The 18,327-nt window shown below is 29.6% G+C and overlaps 1 protein-coding gene across 3 annotated transcripts in view; it reads left to right on the plus strand.

Moving 5' to 3' along the window:
- The window catches only part of LOC142327013 (RNA 3'-terminal phosphate cyclase-like protein), a 39,982-nt gene extending 21,888 nt beyond the window's left edge, over window positions 1-18,094 (plus strand). Inside the window, exons 6-7 of one of the 3 annotated variants that reach the window (XM_075369768.1) lie at window positions 1,835-1,996; window positions 17,697-18,094. In XM_075369768.1, the coding sequence (XP_075225883.1) occupies window positions 1,835-1,996; window position 17,697 (163 nt within the window). In that variant the 3' untranslated portion in view covers window positions 17,698-18,094. Of the gene's footprint in view, window positions 1-711; window positions 984-1,834; window positions 2,029-17,696 lie in introns of those variants that run through there. The other 2 variants (XM_075369767.1, XM_075369769.1) reach the window with 2 other exon arrangements.
- Window positions 18,095-18,327: the final 233 nt, after the last annotated feature.

Below are 18,327 nucleotides of genomic sequence, written 5' to 3' on the forward strand. Positions count from 1 at the left end.
AGGATGATTCTTGAAAGAATTTTGTATGTTGTGTCTAGGAGTGAGATTCCCCTGTAATTGTTAGGGTCTGTTGTGTCCCCCTTTTTGAGTAGTGAATGGATGAGGGCTATCATCCAGTGTTCTGATAGTTCTTCTTTGATCCAGATCTTGACAAGCTGTTGATGAAGGGCAATTTTTGCTGATCTTAATAATAAAATTATTGCAGCAATTTAATTACAGTATTTGCCTGTTGTTTTCTCCATGTTGGAGCTGTGCGTGGAAGGGTGGAGGCACTGATCTCGCTTCCAAGATCAGATCAGACCCAGAGGTTAGATGGTTAAGGTACTCCTGATAGAGCTGTGACGTGGAAGGGTGAAGGACTCCTCGTGTTAGGAAGTAACTGATAAGTGTGGTCCCAGAAAACCTCACTTCCAATTGCAGACTAGATCAGAGGTTTTAGTTAAAGTGTGTGGAATCTCCTCAAAATTGTGGAAAGGAATTCCCAGTTTGTTTAGTTCTGTATTTATTTAACAATTTACTTAACAAATTTAACAATTGGGGTGATTGCAGATCAAAATTATCAACAATTTTGGTGGCTGCGATCATCAATCAGTTTTCTGTTGTATGAGAGAAAGTCCTTTGACATTATATACAAATTAATTATGAGTTGATTATCACAATCTACACTGTTAAAGTTTTTTTTTAATTGTGATTAGTCTTCTTTGGTGTTAGATTGAGGTGCAGCGACCGCACTTCCCTGATCTTGTCAAATAGTTGTGAGGGCTATAAAGTAGGACAGAAGAGCAAAGATGTACAAAAAAGCCTACAGTGAAGGCAAAAGCTGAGCTAAAATCGCTGATGGAAATGTCTACCAAAACAATTGCGTCAGTGCCATCCTGATGGAAGCCTAGCTGATGACTGTGATATCTAATCAGTGTCTGAGGTGAATATGACAACCTCCAGTAAAACCCATCAGGGCTAAGAACAGAGGGGGTGGTGTGGCAACCAGAATTGTCAAAGGTGAGTGTGTTCCCCTTAGGGGTCAGGATGTTGTTTGATAATTATCATATCAATACTTAATAATCTTCAGTGTTTATTATAACTGACACTTATTATTAATTCAATATTTTTTTTTTTTAACTTTTGTTGATCAGATGTAAAGTTTTTTCCTAAACATGGGAATATTTTTCTCATTATTGTCAGCATTAGAAATGAAATGAAATAATTGAATCATATCATTTAATCCTTGCATCTGCTATCACTGTCAGCTTGACTTTTATCTTGTATTTGTGCTTCTTGTGTAGTAGGTTACACCATGCATTTTTTTAAGTGTAGAAGTGAGACCTGTGTCTCAGCTTATATGCGACAGCTATTCATCACATTGATATTATTAAAAATGTTGTTACACTTTCTAAATTACTTTAATTCAAAATTAAGTGATATAAAACATGAGTTTTTTTAATATATCCATAGATACTGACCACATCAGCTCTAAATATTCTGCTCTTGAGCATTATTCTGCATAGTAGCGGCTTTTTATTTTTCAATAGTTACTATACATTTATGTTCTTGGAGGCTGTGTGTTCTGAATCAGAGATCAATTCTAAAATCAAATGAAATAATACTGCCAGGTATTTTAAGATAAAATTGCAAAGTTCTGTTGTGAATAGAATGTTTTCCATTACAAAAAAGTAGGGAATCACAAAACTGCTGGTCCAACATTACAAATATGTCGAAGATAAAAATTATTGCTGTTCACTAAAAGAGTATAAATTAAAATTTTGCTTTATAAATTAATACTTGCATTTAAATATGTATTTTTTCATATTTAATCATATGAGAATTTTTTTTACAGGATTGAATTCCTTCGACATTTAAGAAAATTTTTTGGATTGATATTTAAACTTGAACCATTCAAAAATGAGGAAAATGTTGATGTTGATGATAATGAATTACAACTAGGTGTTGCTAAAGTATTACTTACTTGTGTTGGTGTGGGATATCAGAAACTTTCATAGTAATTAAATGTTTTTCTTTTTTTTCTTAATATTCGTTATTTTTTATTCTTTTCCTTTATAGAATTTTTATTGTATATTGAAAATTTGACTTAAAATATGATAATATAGAGAGCATTCTCAAATTTTCATTTTTAGCTTTCATTTAGTGGAGAACGTGGTACCCTACCTCATAACACTATTCACTGATGTTGTCATCTGCTAGTTATATGAGAAGAAAAATTCTAAGGGAACTTCTAACATTTTAATTACATTACTCTATATTAATACCAAAACTACTTAAAAAAAACCGTGTGGGGCACACAACAATGCTCTTATCCCAATGACTTTCTCAATATTTGAAACAGAAAAACACTTGATCACAAAATGCTTTCTCTTGAGCTATATTTTTATATAGTCAGAAAGTCACAAGGAGCAGGATTAAGTGATATGACATGGATGGCAGAGTAGACAGAGGCTCATGTTGCAGGAACCAATCCTACAACAGCGTGCATTTTCATCTTTTACTCATGTAATCTCAACTTTTCCAGGTTGAACCATCTGTCCAGGAGGAACAAACTCAGTAAATTTTGTTACTGACAAAAAATGACAAACCATGTTCATATCTGTTAAAATTCATCAGCAATAACTCTAAGACGCACAAGTCAATTAAAAAATTTGTTTAATAGTCTGATGACGATCTTCATAAATTCCATTGCGAATTTTTTCAAGGTTTTCAACATTCATAGTTAAGTTTCATTTGAAACATGAAAACCACTTATATATATCTGCATTTTATTTAAAGCTTTTTCTTTAAACGCATTTTGAATCATTGCTACATTTCAACAGCCGTTTTCTGTTATAAAATATAACAGAGATCGCTCTTTGATAAACCATAATAAAGACTATAGAATGCATTTAACAAGCACAAAGAAAAACTGACATGGAAAGCATTGTAAACAGTACAGAGTAATGGCTAGTAGGTAGACTGCCTTAGAATACTGTATGTAAGTTTGTTACACCCAGTGATGAAATTTTCAACTTTAGAAAGATGAGAACTGCAGCAGTTCCTGCCATCTTACATTATGTGGAGCAGGAACTGCTCTGTGGTTATTCATGAAACATGATTTTAATCTTAACGATATTTATCTTTAAACAATGATAATGATAACATTTACGTAAACATAATGAAATTTATGTTTAAATCATGATATTTATCTTAATGCTCCTAGTCAATCACCATCTCCCATGAAAAACCTCTTTCCTCCACATTCTTTTTAATCAGTCACCGTTGATATTTGATTCACGTTTTAGACCCCCTTAACCTTTTTTTCTATTTCCTTAGTTTCATATCTTTCATCTTCCTCGCATGTCCAAAACCATCTTAACCTACTTTTCAGTCTTTTCTTTTATTTTTTTATCTTTTAATTCATTCCCTAAATCACAGTCTGTCATCCCAATCCTTCTTGTTTTCCTATTAGTGATATCAAATTCCTCATTTCACTTCAATGAAGACTTCATTCTACTCAGAAATTACCATGTCTACAATGTATAATAATTTATTTAGAAGAGAAATAGTTTATTATTATAAAAATAATTTTTTTTTGAATTTATAAATAATTCTAACAGTTTTGATGGTTTTTTATGGAGATTTTATTTGCTCGCAGTATGTTATACACGTCTTTTATATCGTATATTTAAAAAGCATTATAATGTTATGCTTAATTTCATTTTTTGATGTTATTAATTATTTCCGTACTACTTTTTTTAACATGAAATTTGTTTGTTTAATTTAATAGATATATTATATAGGGTTTTTATTCCTTATATGTACATGAGTTTATAATTTATAGTCATACCACTAAACAGGATTATTTGTGTTATCGTTAATTAATAAACCATTGATATTTTTACTGTTTGATTCTAAAGCTTTTCAAACAAAAGTTTTTATAATTCTAAAAAGCATTTTCAAGGACTTGAAAATGCTTTGTAATTGAAATGTTACCCTCAAATTGTTTAGACAATGTAAAAATAAGCATGCACAAATTTTAAATGGTAAAAAGAAAAAAGTTCTTATAAAAGTAATAAGTAGTAAAGTAAAAAATTACATAGTGGCAATAGAGAAACTCTATTTTTCTAAAAAAAATAATAAAATATTAAAAGAGCATATTGCATTTTTAGAGGATAGTTTTGGAGATCTACTGCTATCCATAATTAATCAAAGTTTTTATTATAAAACATATGTAATTGCAATAGCATTCATTCAGTTAGTGTTGTGTAATGTTTTAAGATTTTTAAATTTTACTCTCTTACTGATGAACCTTACAGGTAGAAATGCATCAGTACTGAAATTGAATAAAAGTCATGTTTTTTTTTTGTCCCATTTTGATTTAATAACAAAAGTGAGTGATAAAGAAAAAAATTTATTACGTTAAATAATTTTTCATGTATAATTTTTCTACACTGTTACCATTCATTGCCACTCTTTTCATATCATTTTTAGCTGTATTATTATGCCTTCAAAAACATTTTCTGTTTTTCCAAAAAATATTTAAATTATAGGAAGATGCATCCTACAGTTCAAAAACAGCTTCTTTGGCCCATTCATCAAAATTTTTGGAATCCACTTGGTGCACAACTTTCTGTAACCTTTTCTCTGTTAAAATACTGTAAATCACTAAATACAAAACGTTTGTAAATAGTTTGATAATTACTAAATTATCTGTTTTCATAGATTTCTTTGTTTATGTGTCCAAAAAATCATTTGTGAAAAGAAAAAATAAATGAATTCATTTTAGAAAATATCAGTTGCAAACTAATGATGTAATATAAAATTTCTATAACAACACACACTGCATACAAAAATTTTCAACATTTTTTCTGGAAAGAATATTGGTGTTTCACTTCAAAGCTATAAACAGAATACACAAGATTATTCACCAAAGTAACAGAATATACTGACAAACGAATAAACTTTCCAGTATTCAAATTAAAGTTTAATGACCGTACTTCCTACATTTCTCAGACTGGACACACATCAACTATGAGTATAAAAAACACAAACACAGAATTAAATCTTTAAAGGTTTCATAGAAACATGATATACTTACAACATAGTAGGCATAATACTCAAAATCTATACATAGAACTTACACAAATATTTCTATTCATTTAACCTGTTAAAAATAAACAAAAGTGTAAAACACATTATTTGACTGCTTACTAAAGGAGTTTCCTAATTGCTTAAAGATGAACATCATTTACACATTACATCATTAATAACTCTAAGCAGAAACTTCAGCTCCAAAAAGATGTAGAGTAACAATCTGCATTAATCTGAATGCGAGTAGGTAATTTTTAATATTCAAAATTAAATATTATAGTGAATAAAAAAGAATCTTTATTCTTAACCTGTCTCATTGAATTTGTCCAGCCACATGCTAAAAGCAGAATCCCGAATTCCATATAACTAGGAAACTGCCTATAGGCAGTTAGTGGATGGATGTGAGCTTACTCTCTAAACCACACAAATACTAGGAATGTTGTACTTTTACGATCCCATACACTTTACATGAACCAATGATTTCTTAGCCAAAATCTACAGAATATCACCAGGAAGAAAGAAACCTGTAGAATATCCTTACCACCAACAATCCCTATGAATTGGAGTAACTTTTCTGCAGCACATCAGCATTTTTTCATTCAAATTATGTTGCTTTAGACTTCTCTAGATACTAAAGAGTTCATTTAAAACAGTTGTAGTCTCAATCAATATTGTGCAATGTATGGAAGTTAACTGTTATAAGTATTTTGCCACTCTCCAATGGAGGAATTGGTAATAAGGAGTGTTGTCAAACTTATTTCCATATAAAATAATAAAATTTTGTTTGAAATTCTTTAGTAAAAAAAAAAAAAACAGTCATATTTACCATACCTTTGTACTTATTGCACAAACAGGTGCAATACAATTGTAAAATTGGTATTATTCAACTACTTTTGAATCTAGTGACATAAAGGGAGCTATTTTTAAGACAAGTAACTCAATAAAAATTAAGAATAAAATCATAATTATGAATAATAAAAATATTACTCATAATTTTTTTTTTTACATAAATTGTAAGTACATATTTTTCAAGGAACGGATGAGGCTATTCAGTCTACTTACTCTCCTGAAATGAGGACAGTGCAATAACGAGTATGAAATATGTGTTTTTTCTTCAAATAAATCAAAAGTTTGGTTTTATCAATAGAATGCAGAATTTTTTTTAAAGCGTCTTTAATTACCTTTAATTTGTGTGTCATTGTATGATAAAAATTAATTTAACTACTGTTAAAAAACAATTGATCAATCCTACATAAAAAATTGGTTTGTGTAAAATTAAAAGCCGTTTCATTTTGTCTTTTCCTCCCCTGGAATGAAATTGGCGGAATTTTAACGTTTGATTTTTTAATAAGCCACATTTGGGGATTATCTTAAATTTAATTCAATAAGAGTGGTTTATCTTATTATTATTGGACTAACAAGTTTTTTTTATTTTTAATTTCCCATTTGGTTTTTCATTATTTTTTTTTTTTTTTGTACACAAGACCAAAAAAATATTCTTAGTAAAGATTTTCAAAGAAATTTATCTCACTTTTACAATGTTTAAATACAAAAAATATATGTTTTTATTTATTAAAGTTGCAGTGTTTTTTCCAATGAAAGATTTAAAACAGTAATAAAAAAAATTGAAAAAGGATTTTTTTCGGCTTTAAAAATGATAGTTTACAGTGAAAAAAGGAGCTGATCCTTTTTAAAAATGATAAAACTCATTATTAAAATTGTCTTTCGTACTCACTAAACATCCAATTATTACAATTAATCTGTAAATTAATGTAATTACAATCATATATGAGGTGTTCATTTTTACAAAATTGTTAAATATAAGTTTTTTCAATAATTATAAAATATCAATCTTTACTTTGATATATGCCATAATTAAAATTACTGAAACACACTAACATTAAGACAAATGGGCAAAACAACTCTCATTAAAATTTTCGTTGAAAAACAATATTCAGTATTTAGTAACATATAATAAAATTTAATTAATTGCTTATAAACCTACTTTTCACCAAAAAAAAAAAATATTTGAAATCTATGATTTATCTTTATTTGTTTTGTGACTATGCAAATTCTGCAGAAAAATATCAAATACAATTTTTTTAATTGCAGTCATTCTTTTTTAAACATCTGCATTTGGTGATCATGTGTCATCTCCATAATCATCGTATAGGACTGAAAAAGAGGTAATTTAATTAGCTTTCGATTGTATAACTTCCAAACCATTTTTGTGTAGGAACCATTATTTTCAAGCAAATTGTAAAAAAGCTGCTATGAGAAGGTGAAAAATACCAAAAGTTAAAAAGATAGTTCAACGTTATCTCATTCAACTTTTAATAGAAAATTTGACATACATTAGCTTTTAAACTAAACCTGTTTTTTTTTTCATCTAAATTTACAAAAAAAAATGATATTTTTGAAGGAGAAAATGCCACTGAAAGGAGAAAATATATAAATTGTACATATTTTTTTCTTTTTAAATACATACATTGTACTGTAATATCATTAAAATAGTAAAATAAAGTACAGTAATTTAGGTATATTATTTATTGTATAACTTAACAAGAACCTAACCTATATTTCTGCATTAAATGTCTCGATTTCATTGTATACAGAAATTTTCCAGAAGGTAACACAACACACACATAAATTGAAGGTGCACTGTATAATAAATTTATGTAAATAACTAAATAAATGTATATATATATATATATATATATATATATATATATAAAAGTCTAAAAGTATAAATATAATTGAACCAAACTTAACCTACGCTTGCTTTAACTAAGAACTTAAAACAAATTCAATAATCATCATAATTTAGAATAGCTTAATTCATTTTTTTAACAAATTTTAAAACCAAATTAACATAGTAATTACATACAGAATATTGTAAATAAATGAAAACTAAAACTATGACAATCTGTAATTTTATTCTTCATTTACAAGATGTAGAAACTAAATAATATACCTATACTAAATAATATAGTCTTTCAAGACTATCTTTATCTTCAATAGTAGGAAGTCGCCAATGTTTTTTTCTGAATCACCACCAAACATATTAGCATACTCTCTAATAATTTAACATTCTAACTCTAAATTTACTATCACTTAACTTTTGTTCCGTTTCACTTAAAATTGTTAAATAAAAGTAAACAATGTTATAAATACATAAAATATATTAAATAAGTACAGCCATATTAAGAAAATTTACTATAAAAAATTCATCATAATAAGGTCTCTTTTTTTTTTTCTTTTTCTGTTTAGCCTCCAAAACCAACATCAGGATTACTTCAGAGGATATTATGTTTGAGTGTAATCTTGTACATTTTCAGGTCAACCATTTCTGAGATGTGTGGTTAATTGAAACCCAACCACCAAAGAACACCAGTATCCATGTTCTAGTGTTAAAATCCACTAAAAATAACTGACTTTACTATGACTTGTACACAGGAACTCTCAACTTCCATATCAGCTGATTTGGAAAGACGCATTCACCACTAGACCAACCCGGTCTATCTTCAATCTATTGGCAAAATATAGGCTATGTAAAATATATATATATAAATTATATAATTTTTTTTCTTATTTTATTCTCTACTTGTCCGCATGTTCTTAAACTAGAGTGCTATTTTTTGTCAGTTGATCTAAATACGATGGTTTAAAAAGAAATTGCATTGGATATAGACTTTTTTTAATAAGAAAAAAATTATATTTGCAGTCCTCTATTTTGAGTAATAAGGCATAACTTATTTTAGTGGACTCTCTCTTTCTTTTTCTGTTAATCTTCCGAAATCACCGTAAGGTATTACTTCAAAGGGTGATATGTATGTAGTGTAATCTTGTACATTCTCAGATCAACCATTTATGAGATGTGTGGTTAATTGAAACCCAACCACCAAATAATACAAGTATTCAAATCCGTATTAAAATAACCGCCTTTACTAGAATTTGAACCTTGGAACACTCGACTTTGAAATCAATTGATTTGCCATAACGAATTAACCACTAGATCAGCCCGGTGGGTCAGTGGCGCCATCTAATAAAATTAACTACAATCATAACTAACTACAGATCGGCTGCGGTCATCTTGAAAAGTACTCATTATCCCGAAAAAAAGTATAATTTTTTTTTGTTAATAAAACCGCTATCACAAACAGCCCAGCACTGCTGATGGTGAATCTTATTTTTTCATTATAAAGGTATGACATTTTTAATACGTATACTGTATACACACATAATATAATTAATTGTTACTAGTACTAACTATAACCACTACTATTAATAGATATAATTAATTTTCATTAGTGTCGTCTATTCGTATTCGTCTACATATCAAACGCACACAAGATTTGTTTGTGCAGCGACAAAAACGCTGCACAAACAGAAATTCCACATGATATATTATGTAATTAACGTTGATACAGCAACAAACGTAAATTGCAGAAGATATAATATCTTGTGTTTGATTACTTTATGCTTGTCCAGCAAATCAGTTAAATTGTTCTTCAGCTTGACTGAGAAACGAAGAAATGTAGTTGGCCGGGTGATTTAAAACTAGACCAACGAAGAAGAAGAACTGGTGATATTATCGCTAGGAATAGTGTTTGAGTTAGCGATATTTGTGTAGTCATTTTTATTGAAATTCTAGAATGAGAAATTATTACATTGTTTAAAATTTAATTTTCATTAAGATGATTGTTTTATTTTCAGGATATAAGGTTTTAAGTGCTTGAAGTCGCTTTAATATCTTAAAATTGGTTATATCTCGAGTTGTATTTTTTATTTATTTGATTCTCAGGTAAGTTTGAGTATTTTTCGTAGGCCCTTGAGTAGTTCTAAGATTTAATTGATGATTAAGCTTATCCACTTTTAATCATTATCTTACAAAAATATGAGAACATAACCTAGAATTAGCGAAGAAAAAGTAATGGTAATCGATCTAGGGAACATGTTCAATGGTATAGTATATAACGAATAAGATACCTAGTATGCTTTAAAATATTTTGCAATGAATACTTAGCAAATATTGTATTAAAGTGTGGAATGTAGCCAACATTTTTTTAGGGGTTTTGTTTGTAATTTGTCACGTCATGGATTGGTACTCGTATTCGAGTAGTGCGAACCGCAAATGAATAGATTCCGAGACAGCCATGCTGTGTTCCCTTTCTGTTTTTTGTCTCGTATATTAATATTATATGAGACAAATGTAATATATTATACATTACTACCCCTAATTACAATAATACTAATTTATATGTTTTATGAATCTATTTACAACCAAATTCACATATACAAATAGGTGAATTGTTCTACAATCCACCTATTTGTTTATATGGAATGTTACAAAGCACTCAACTATGCACAAACCCGGCTTCTTTGGGCAAACTTCACAAACTAATGTTTGCTTTCTCTTTCCATTCTTGTTTCAAACTGCAAAGTTTTCCACCTTTTTCATCTACATTTTGTGTAGGATATGGCGTCCTCGTTCCGGCTTCTCCTCTTTAGGCAGCTAAAGTTACTCTATGACCTTTAGATGGAAGTCGTACATTGAAAGTTTTCTTTGTGCATGTTGTATAAGTGGTGTGCATTGACCATAATAAGCATTTGTAAAATATGGGTGAATAATTTTCTTGCACCACCAAATTGTTTTCCTCTCACGAGGATAATAAGCAATCATCTGGCCCATTCTGTTTACACCTTTCATATGTGTTAAATCGGTATTAATTTCTCTCATTCCTGTTTTCTTTATTGTGCATATTTTGTTGTCAAACTGAGAAGAAATGGTAGGTCTTTTATCCTTCCATTCCAATCATAATCCCATCTGCATATTGGGCAATAGTTCACTTTTTTTTCAAAATTGTACTTTTAACTAAATCTGGGGAATGCTTCTGATCAATTTGTAGAATACCAGTACAATATGTATATTTTGCTAGATGTTTGGAAGTGAGGATAAAACTTACAATAGTTATCCATGAGTAATTAGTGCCCATGATTTAATAACTCATTCATGATATACAGTAAGACTTCTTCACAGTGACCTTTCACTGAAAAAAGTCATTGCCTCCGCCATAAACAGCAAATTTAAAAATTGAGCCCTTCAGGTTCAGGTTCATTATACTGTTTAGACAGTATAATTTTAGACCATACTTATGGTGCTTGCTTTTTACATACTGACTTGAGTATAATTCAGCATCTCCAAAGTATCATTGCTTCTCAATACATAATTCTCTTGAAGGATAATATACCAACATCATTGTTGTATTAAAATTATCTATTAGTGGTCTTAGTTTGAACAGGTGATCAATATTAGGCAATGGCTGGTCAGTTCTGTGGACAAGCAGTTAAGGAGCATTGGCGTTTGAAAAGTACAGACATCTAAGAATTAATAAAGCGATCACAGCTCACGTACTGTCTAAAAGCGGGTAAGTTTATAGTCTGGGTTTTCCAGTAATCCTGAAGTCTATTGAGTAATGTTTCCTGTGTGTAGCAACAAACCAGGGAAAACTTTTAATTCTGGTACTGTGAGGTCTTTCCACAGAGTCATTAGATTTTTCAGAAGTAGAAGGACTACAGAACAGTTTAAAAGTGTATTCATTTGTATTTCTGCAAGAAAATTAAAGTAAATAATAATAAAGCAAGTAATTAAGTAAAAGAAACCAGCCTATTGATCTGATCTCCCCTGGAATCTGTCTCAATAATCCACTACCTCTTACAGGCCTGAAAGGAATTTTCCTTAATCCTAGAGTATTATTTGCCCAAATGGGATTTATTTCATTATCATCCAACTTACTTACAGATGACTCCTCTGATGGGAAGTTTTTATCAAGATACTACCTTACGAATCTATAAGTGTCATCACTGATGTGTTGCACAACTGTACAACAGGTAGCCATTGTAAATAATAAATTAGATGATAAAAATAACTGACACTTCAAATTCTGTGTAAAAGTAAAATTGGCAAAAAATCAGATACATAAACTACATGAACAATATCAACTTACAATGTGCACAACATCGATCCACTTCTGCTAAGAGCTAAGCTCAAACTAAACTATAACAATAATGGTACTTGTAAAGGAGTAATATGCTCCTAGCGGCAGACAACTATTCAAATACTAGTAGGCCGCACTAAATGTGTTAAATGACTTATTGATTAGTAATTTTCATTTGCTGCCTGTTGTGAACAAAAACATGAAATCCAATTTTGGATTTTTTAAGAATTTGGGAATTGCACCCATAAATGATACTGCTAATCTGAATGACCCACAATAAATTTTTTTAATTAGCAACTTACAAGTCTGCTGCTTCAAATGGCTGATAGTTGGTGAACTAAGCATTCACTTTTTTTATGTCTTCAGTCATTTGACTGGTTTGATGCAGCTGTCCAAGAATTTCCTATCTAGTGCTAGTCGTTTCATTTCGGTATACCCCCTACATCCTACATCCCTAACAATTTGTTTTACATATTCCAAACGTGCCCTGCCTACACAATTTTTTCCTTCTAACTGACCTTCCAATATTAAAGCGACTATTCCAGGATGTCTTAGTATGTGGCCTGTAAGTCTGTCTCTTCTTTTAACTATATTTTTTCAAATGCTTCTTTCTTCATCTGTTTGCCGCAATTCCTCTTCATTTGTCACTTTATCCACCCATCTGATTTTTAACATTCTCCTATACCACACATTTCAAAAGCATCTAATCTTTTCTTCTCAGATACTCCGAATGTCCAAGTTTCACTACCATATAAAGCGACACTCCAAACATATACTTTCAAAAGTCTTTTCCTGACATTTAAATTAATTTTTCATGTAAACAAATTATATTTCTGACTGAAGGCTCGTTTCGCTTGTGCTATTCGGCATTTTATATCGCTCCTGCTTCGTCCATCTTTAGTAATTCTACTTCCCAAATAACAAAATTCTTCTACCTCCATAATCTTTTCTTCTCCTATTTTCACATTCAGTGGTCCATCTTTGTTATTTCTAATACATTTCATTACTTTTGTTTTGCACTTGTTTATTTTCATGCGATAGTTCTTGCGTAGGACTTCATCTATGCCATTCATTGTTTCTTCTAAATCCTTTTTACTCTCGGCTAGAATTACTATATCATCAGCAAATCGTAGCATCTTTATCTTTTCACCTTGTACTGTTATTCCGAATCTAAATTGTTCTTTAACATCATTAATTGCTAGTTCCATGTAAAGATTAAAAAGTAACGGGGATAGGGAACATCCTTGTCGGACTCCCTTTCTTATTACGGCTTCTTTCTTATGTTCTTCAATTATTACTGTTGCTGTATGGTTCCTGTAAATGTTAGAAATTGTTCTTCTATCTCTTTATTTGAACCCTAATTTTTTTAAATGCTGAACATTTTATTCCAGTCTACGATATCGAATGCCTTTTCTAGGTCTATAAATGCCATGTATGTTGGTTTGTTTTTCTTTAATCTTCCTTCTAATATTAATCTGAGCGCTAAAATTGCTTCCCTTGTCCCTATACTTTTCCTGAAACCAAATTGGTCTTCTCCTACTTCCACTCTCCTCCCAATTCTCCTGTATAGAATTCTAGTTAAGATTTTTGATGCATGACTAGCGTTCACATAGTTGATATAAAGTTTTTCTTCATTTCAATGTGGGGGAACCATACTCAATTTTTTTAAATTTGTTTTTATAAACACTGTGTAATGAAACCAAACTGTTCCAGTCCAAGCTTGAGTTTGCAAAACAATTCTATTGAGGTAACAGACTGTCTGCAGTCCATCACCTGATGTAATAAGACATGAGAAGCAAAAATCATGAGATGTGGACACCACAATGACTTCCTTGTATGCCTATTACATTTACCACATTTTTTTTAAAAATGAAAATACAAAAAATTTTATTTCAGTAATAACTTTGAAATTTTTTCATATTTTTTTATTGTTATTATTGAATTATTATTTATCATTAAAAAATGTTACAATCAGAGGTTAATAATTATTTATAAATCAATATATTTAAATTAAAAAAAAAAAAGGAGATGGTCTGATTTTGAACCGATGTGCCTTCCCCATGTAAGATCCAAATATTTCATTAATTAAAATTTTATTTGGCTATTAACTCTGGAACCAAAGAAAATAAGTACCACTTATAATCGTTAAAAAACTCTCAATGAGTGCTTATTACTGCAGTTAAGAAAGAGTCCAAAATCAAATTTTGGGGGGATTTTGGGATTTTTTTAGACACTTTTGGTCTAGTTGATTGCAATCAAAAGGAGAGGTGCACAAAGATGTTATAACAGCCCTAAATCCAAAATTTCAACATCCTACAGCTTATAGATTTTTAGTTAATGCGGAGATACATATGTATGTACAGGCATCACGCCGAAACTAGTAAAAATGGATATTTCTGTCCATTATATTCTATCGCAATACTTTCTTTACTTCATACAAGGAAATAATTAGTAAAGATAAACAAATTATTGTTAATTTAATAGGAATATTTATGTATTAAAATTACTTAATTGTATTATAAATGATGTCTGAGTTAAATTTGCTTCTTATACTATTGGGATGTGCTGCACTAAGCATTTTATAGAAACACATCAGTCAAGATACTCCCAATCAATAAACTTGTAGAGCATTTACATTGGTTCTAAACCTTAGTGGAAAGGACCTAATTTAACATATAATTTATGTAAATGCTAAAATGTTTTATTATAAAACTGTATTCTTATTTTATATTACTCATGTACAAGCCTAATTGTTTCTAATAACCAAAATACTGAACAAAAAGATGATTTTTTTCATTAGTTTTCTTGGAATGATGTTATAACCAGTAAGAATTGAAATTAAAAACTCATTTTCATTACTACTGATTTTCTTGTCCTACTGTATTCTAAGTTCATAAATACAGTTAAAATTTACCAGCTACTTGACCTTAAAAAAATTAATAATGATATTTTCAAGTTATGTTTTTAAATTCATTAAGAATTTGCTTAAGATAATTAAAAATGCTTGATGTACTTTCTGCCGCCTGATTCCCATTTGAAATTTGTTTCCACGGTTTATTTCCATGTATAAAAAAATTAGTAATTTTTTGTGTTGTTTCCTTCTGGAGCTGAAGCTATATTTTTGCGCTTACTTTATTATATTACATTTTCATTTTAGCTCTAAGCTTATTTAAATTGCATGAATATCATGCTTCCTCAACCAGAAGCTTCAAACGTCATTAAGTTTTTGCATAAAAACACATTTGGAATTTGTGGTTACTGTTGCATTCAAAGTACTCCCCTTGAGGTCATATGTATCCTGATTGTCTTAAGTCATCTGTATAGATTCTTGAATCATCTATATCATAATTAAGCCTTTAAAAAGTCTTGGGAATTTTTTTTCTAAAATAATCTTGATCTCCTTTATGAGTTTCAGAAAATATTTGTTTTAATGTTTGAGTTACAGCCAGAAATCATAGAGAACATCATTAGTGTGAATAAAGTTCAGTTATGACAATTCGGTAATTTTTACCTGAAACTCTCATGACTTGATGCATTTTTGTGATGAGAGCTCGTAATTATTAGATCTTTTTTTTTTAAACAGAAACTTTTCATCAACCATTATCGCACGCTTAAATCATCTATCACATCATACCAGATCGTGCAATCTGCTCTTATTTTTTTTACAACTTGGATCATTATTTACGTATTACTCATCTTTAAAACTTTAAAACTATTCATTAGGCTCTTGACATTTTTTTCAGAGCATCCGTAAAGTAATACCTGCTACTTCCACATAGCTTCAGTGTTTCAGTAATAGTTTTGCTGACTTTCATATAAAATTTGTGCTGTGCTACTGCAATTTTGTGAATTGATGCATACTTTCATAACTATTGTTAGTTTTTTTTACTTCACACTAGATTACTGGTTAATAGGGGATTACATAATAAGTAAGGTTATGTGCTCATAGAAAAATAAGGAAGATGAACTAATTGCTTGAATATTAAATACTGCTTACTCATAAAGAGCTTTGAAGGTTTTTTTAACAATCAAGAGAAGATCTTCAGGTTTGAGTTAGGGAAGTGGATCTTAATGGTGAAATTTTGAAACATTCATTAAAAGCTAATGAAATTTAGTTATTTTCTTTTCATCAGCATCTTCAAGGCAGATCAATTAAATTTTTACTATCTTCAATATTGATAACTTTAATTTTTGTTTTATTATTGTACATACAAATTTTTGTCACATTTTTTAAAAAATTTAAATCATGTTTGTCAAACTAACATTTGGCTTTTATTTGATTTAATTAAAAATTTTCTGCAAAGTTTTGTTTAAGTTTTAAATTGACAATTTAACTTTAATTTAAAAATCTCATATTTTTCTAGAATTTTTTAATTTTACATGACTTTTCTCAAAATGTTTTGGAGATATAGTTCTGAGAATCAATTTAGATAAAATATTTTCGCAACTTGATCAGGATACTGACAGATTGACAATTGAAAATGTTTATATAATTATAATTTACTAGTTCTAAAACATAAGTAAAACAAAACAAAAAAATAATAAAAATAGTGATTACATTCAAAATGGAATTTAAAGTAATCACCAGGATTTATTTACAGGTTGAAAACCAGAATTCAGTCCCATTGACAAAAGACATTTTAGCATGACTGCTAATCTTAACACTTCTATCAACTAGCTTGTTGTTAATATAAGGCTATATTAACAGCCTTAACAATATAAGGCTTATATTAACAACAATAGTACAATAAATAAGACATAACGTTCTTTTATTGCAATTACCCTCACTGTTCTCAAATAAAACTAACCTAACAATTTATGAATGGAATTGATTACATTATCTCTTTTACTTAGTTTTAACAGTAACTCACCGAACCACTTCTTGTTTTCATGTACTGCAATTACATGTGATATCACCTTAATCGCGACGAACTAGTATACACTAGAAATTCACACCTTCACTGACCTCGCAGAATACTTTTCCTTCAAACTCATATAATACTCTCCCTTCAAACTCGCATAATACTCTCCCTTCAAACTTGCTTAATAACTCCTCGCTTAGCACTCTCTTGCAGAACAATGTTTCAACTCCCTGGAGTATAAATACTCAGAGAAGATGAGTTGACCTGCAGGACCAGACCCCAGTTTAGCGTGAGAATGATCGGCCAAGCCCTTTCATCTTCCCATGCATTTTTACTCTTCTCACAGAACCACTCCATTTAGGTGTGTCAGCGGGCAGTATTACAAAGATTGATTGTTAAACAAACCTGTTAGCTTTACTAAAAGGGTTCCTTTTAGCCCCTTTCTGGATTCTTCCCATTATTATATTTTCTACTACTTTCCTCTTTAATTGGCAGGAATCCATTACTCAGGTCTGTTTTACTGAGCTTGTTACAATATAAATACACTAATCTTTTACCATAATTAGTTTTAAATAATTTTAGTACTGCATTGCATTGTATTAATTCTGCAGAACAAAAATCAGAATGAAACCTTTTAGCAGCCATAACTCTAGTCCAGACTTATGTTCATATGCTTTTTTTTTAAGTTTTAGTTCTACAATCATCTCCCAAAACATGATGAAGTAAGTCAATTCTAAAAATCTTTGTTTTGTGTTTGCAGGATGTCTGGTAATATTTTCAACATCACCAGAAAAACAAGTTACCAATGCACGTAATAGATCAGCCAACATGAAACACTGTCAGCATCCAATGAAATGTTACCGCTCCAATGAAGCGGTAACATTTCATTGGATATTGCCTGTGTTAAAATTGCATCATCAATAGAAGAAAATAAAATAAAATTTTGTAGATCAGCAAACACTAAACATTGTCAGCAACCAATGAAATGTTACTGCTCTTTATACAAGCAGTAATATTTCACTGGATATTGCCATTGTTAAAATTGTGTAAAATAATTTTAAAATATGTAAGACAGCAAAAAATAATTGTAATAAGTTATATTAGATCAGAACAATTAAATAAAATGATAAACCTTCAAATAGTTTGTGAACAGGAAAATTTGTTTTATTTATTTAGTATTAAGAGAAAATTTAAATAATTATTTTGGCTATACTGAATTTATATTCTCATAAATTTGTTAGGTACTTCACTCATTGAACAGATGCAAAGGTTTTAATCTTTAAAAGTATTATTATTAGGCTTTAATAATAATGTACAATTAAAAATCAAGATTGAAAATGATCTGTAGATAGATCACAGATATCCTCAATCTTGAATCCTAGTTATTTGAG

Source organism: Lycorma delicatula, chromosome 6, assembly GCF_047948215.1.
Source record: "Lycorma delicatula isolate Av1 chromosome 6, ASM4794821v1, whole genome shotgun sequence".
NCBI classification, from domain to species: Eukaryota; Metazoa; Arthropoda; class Insecta; order Hemiptera; family Fulgoridae; genus Lycorma; species Lycorma delicatula.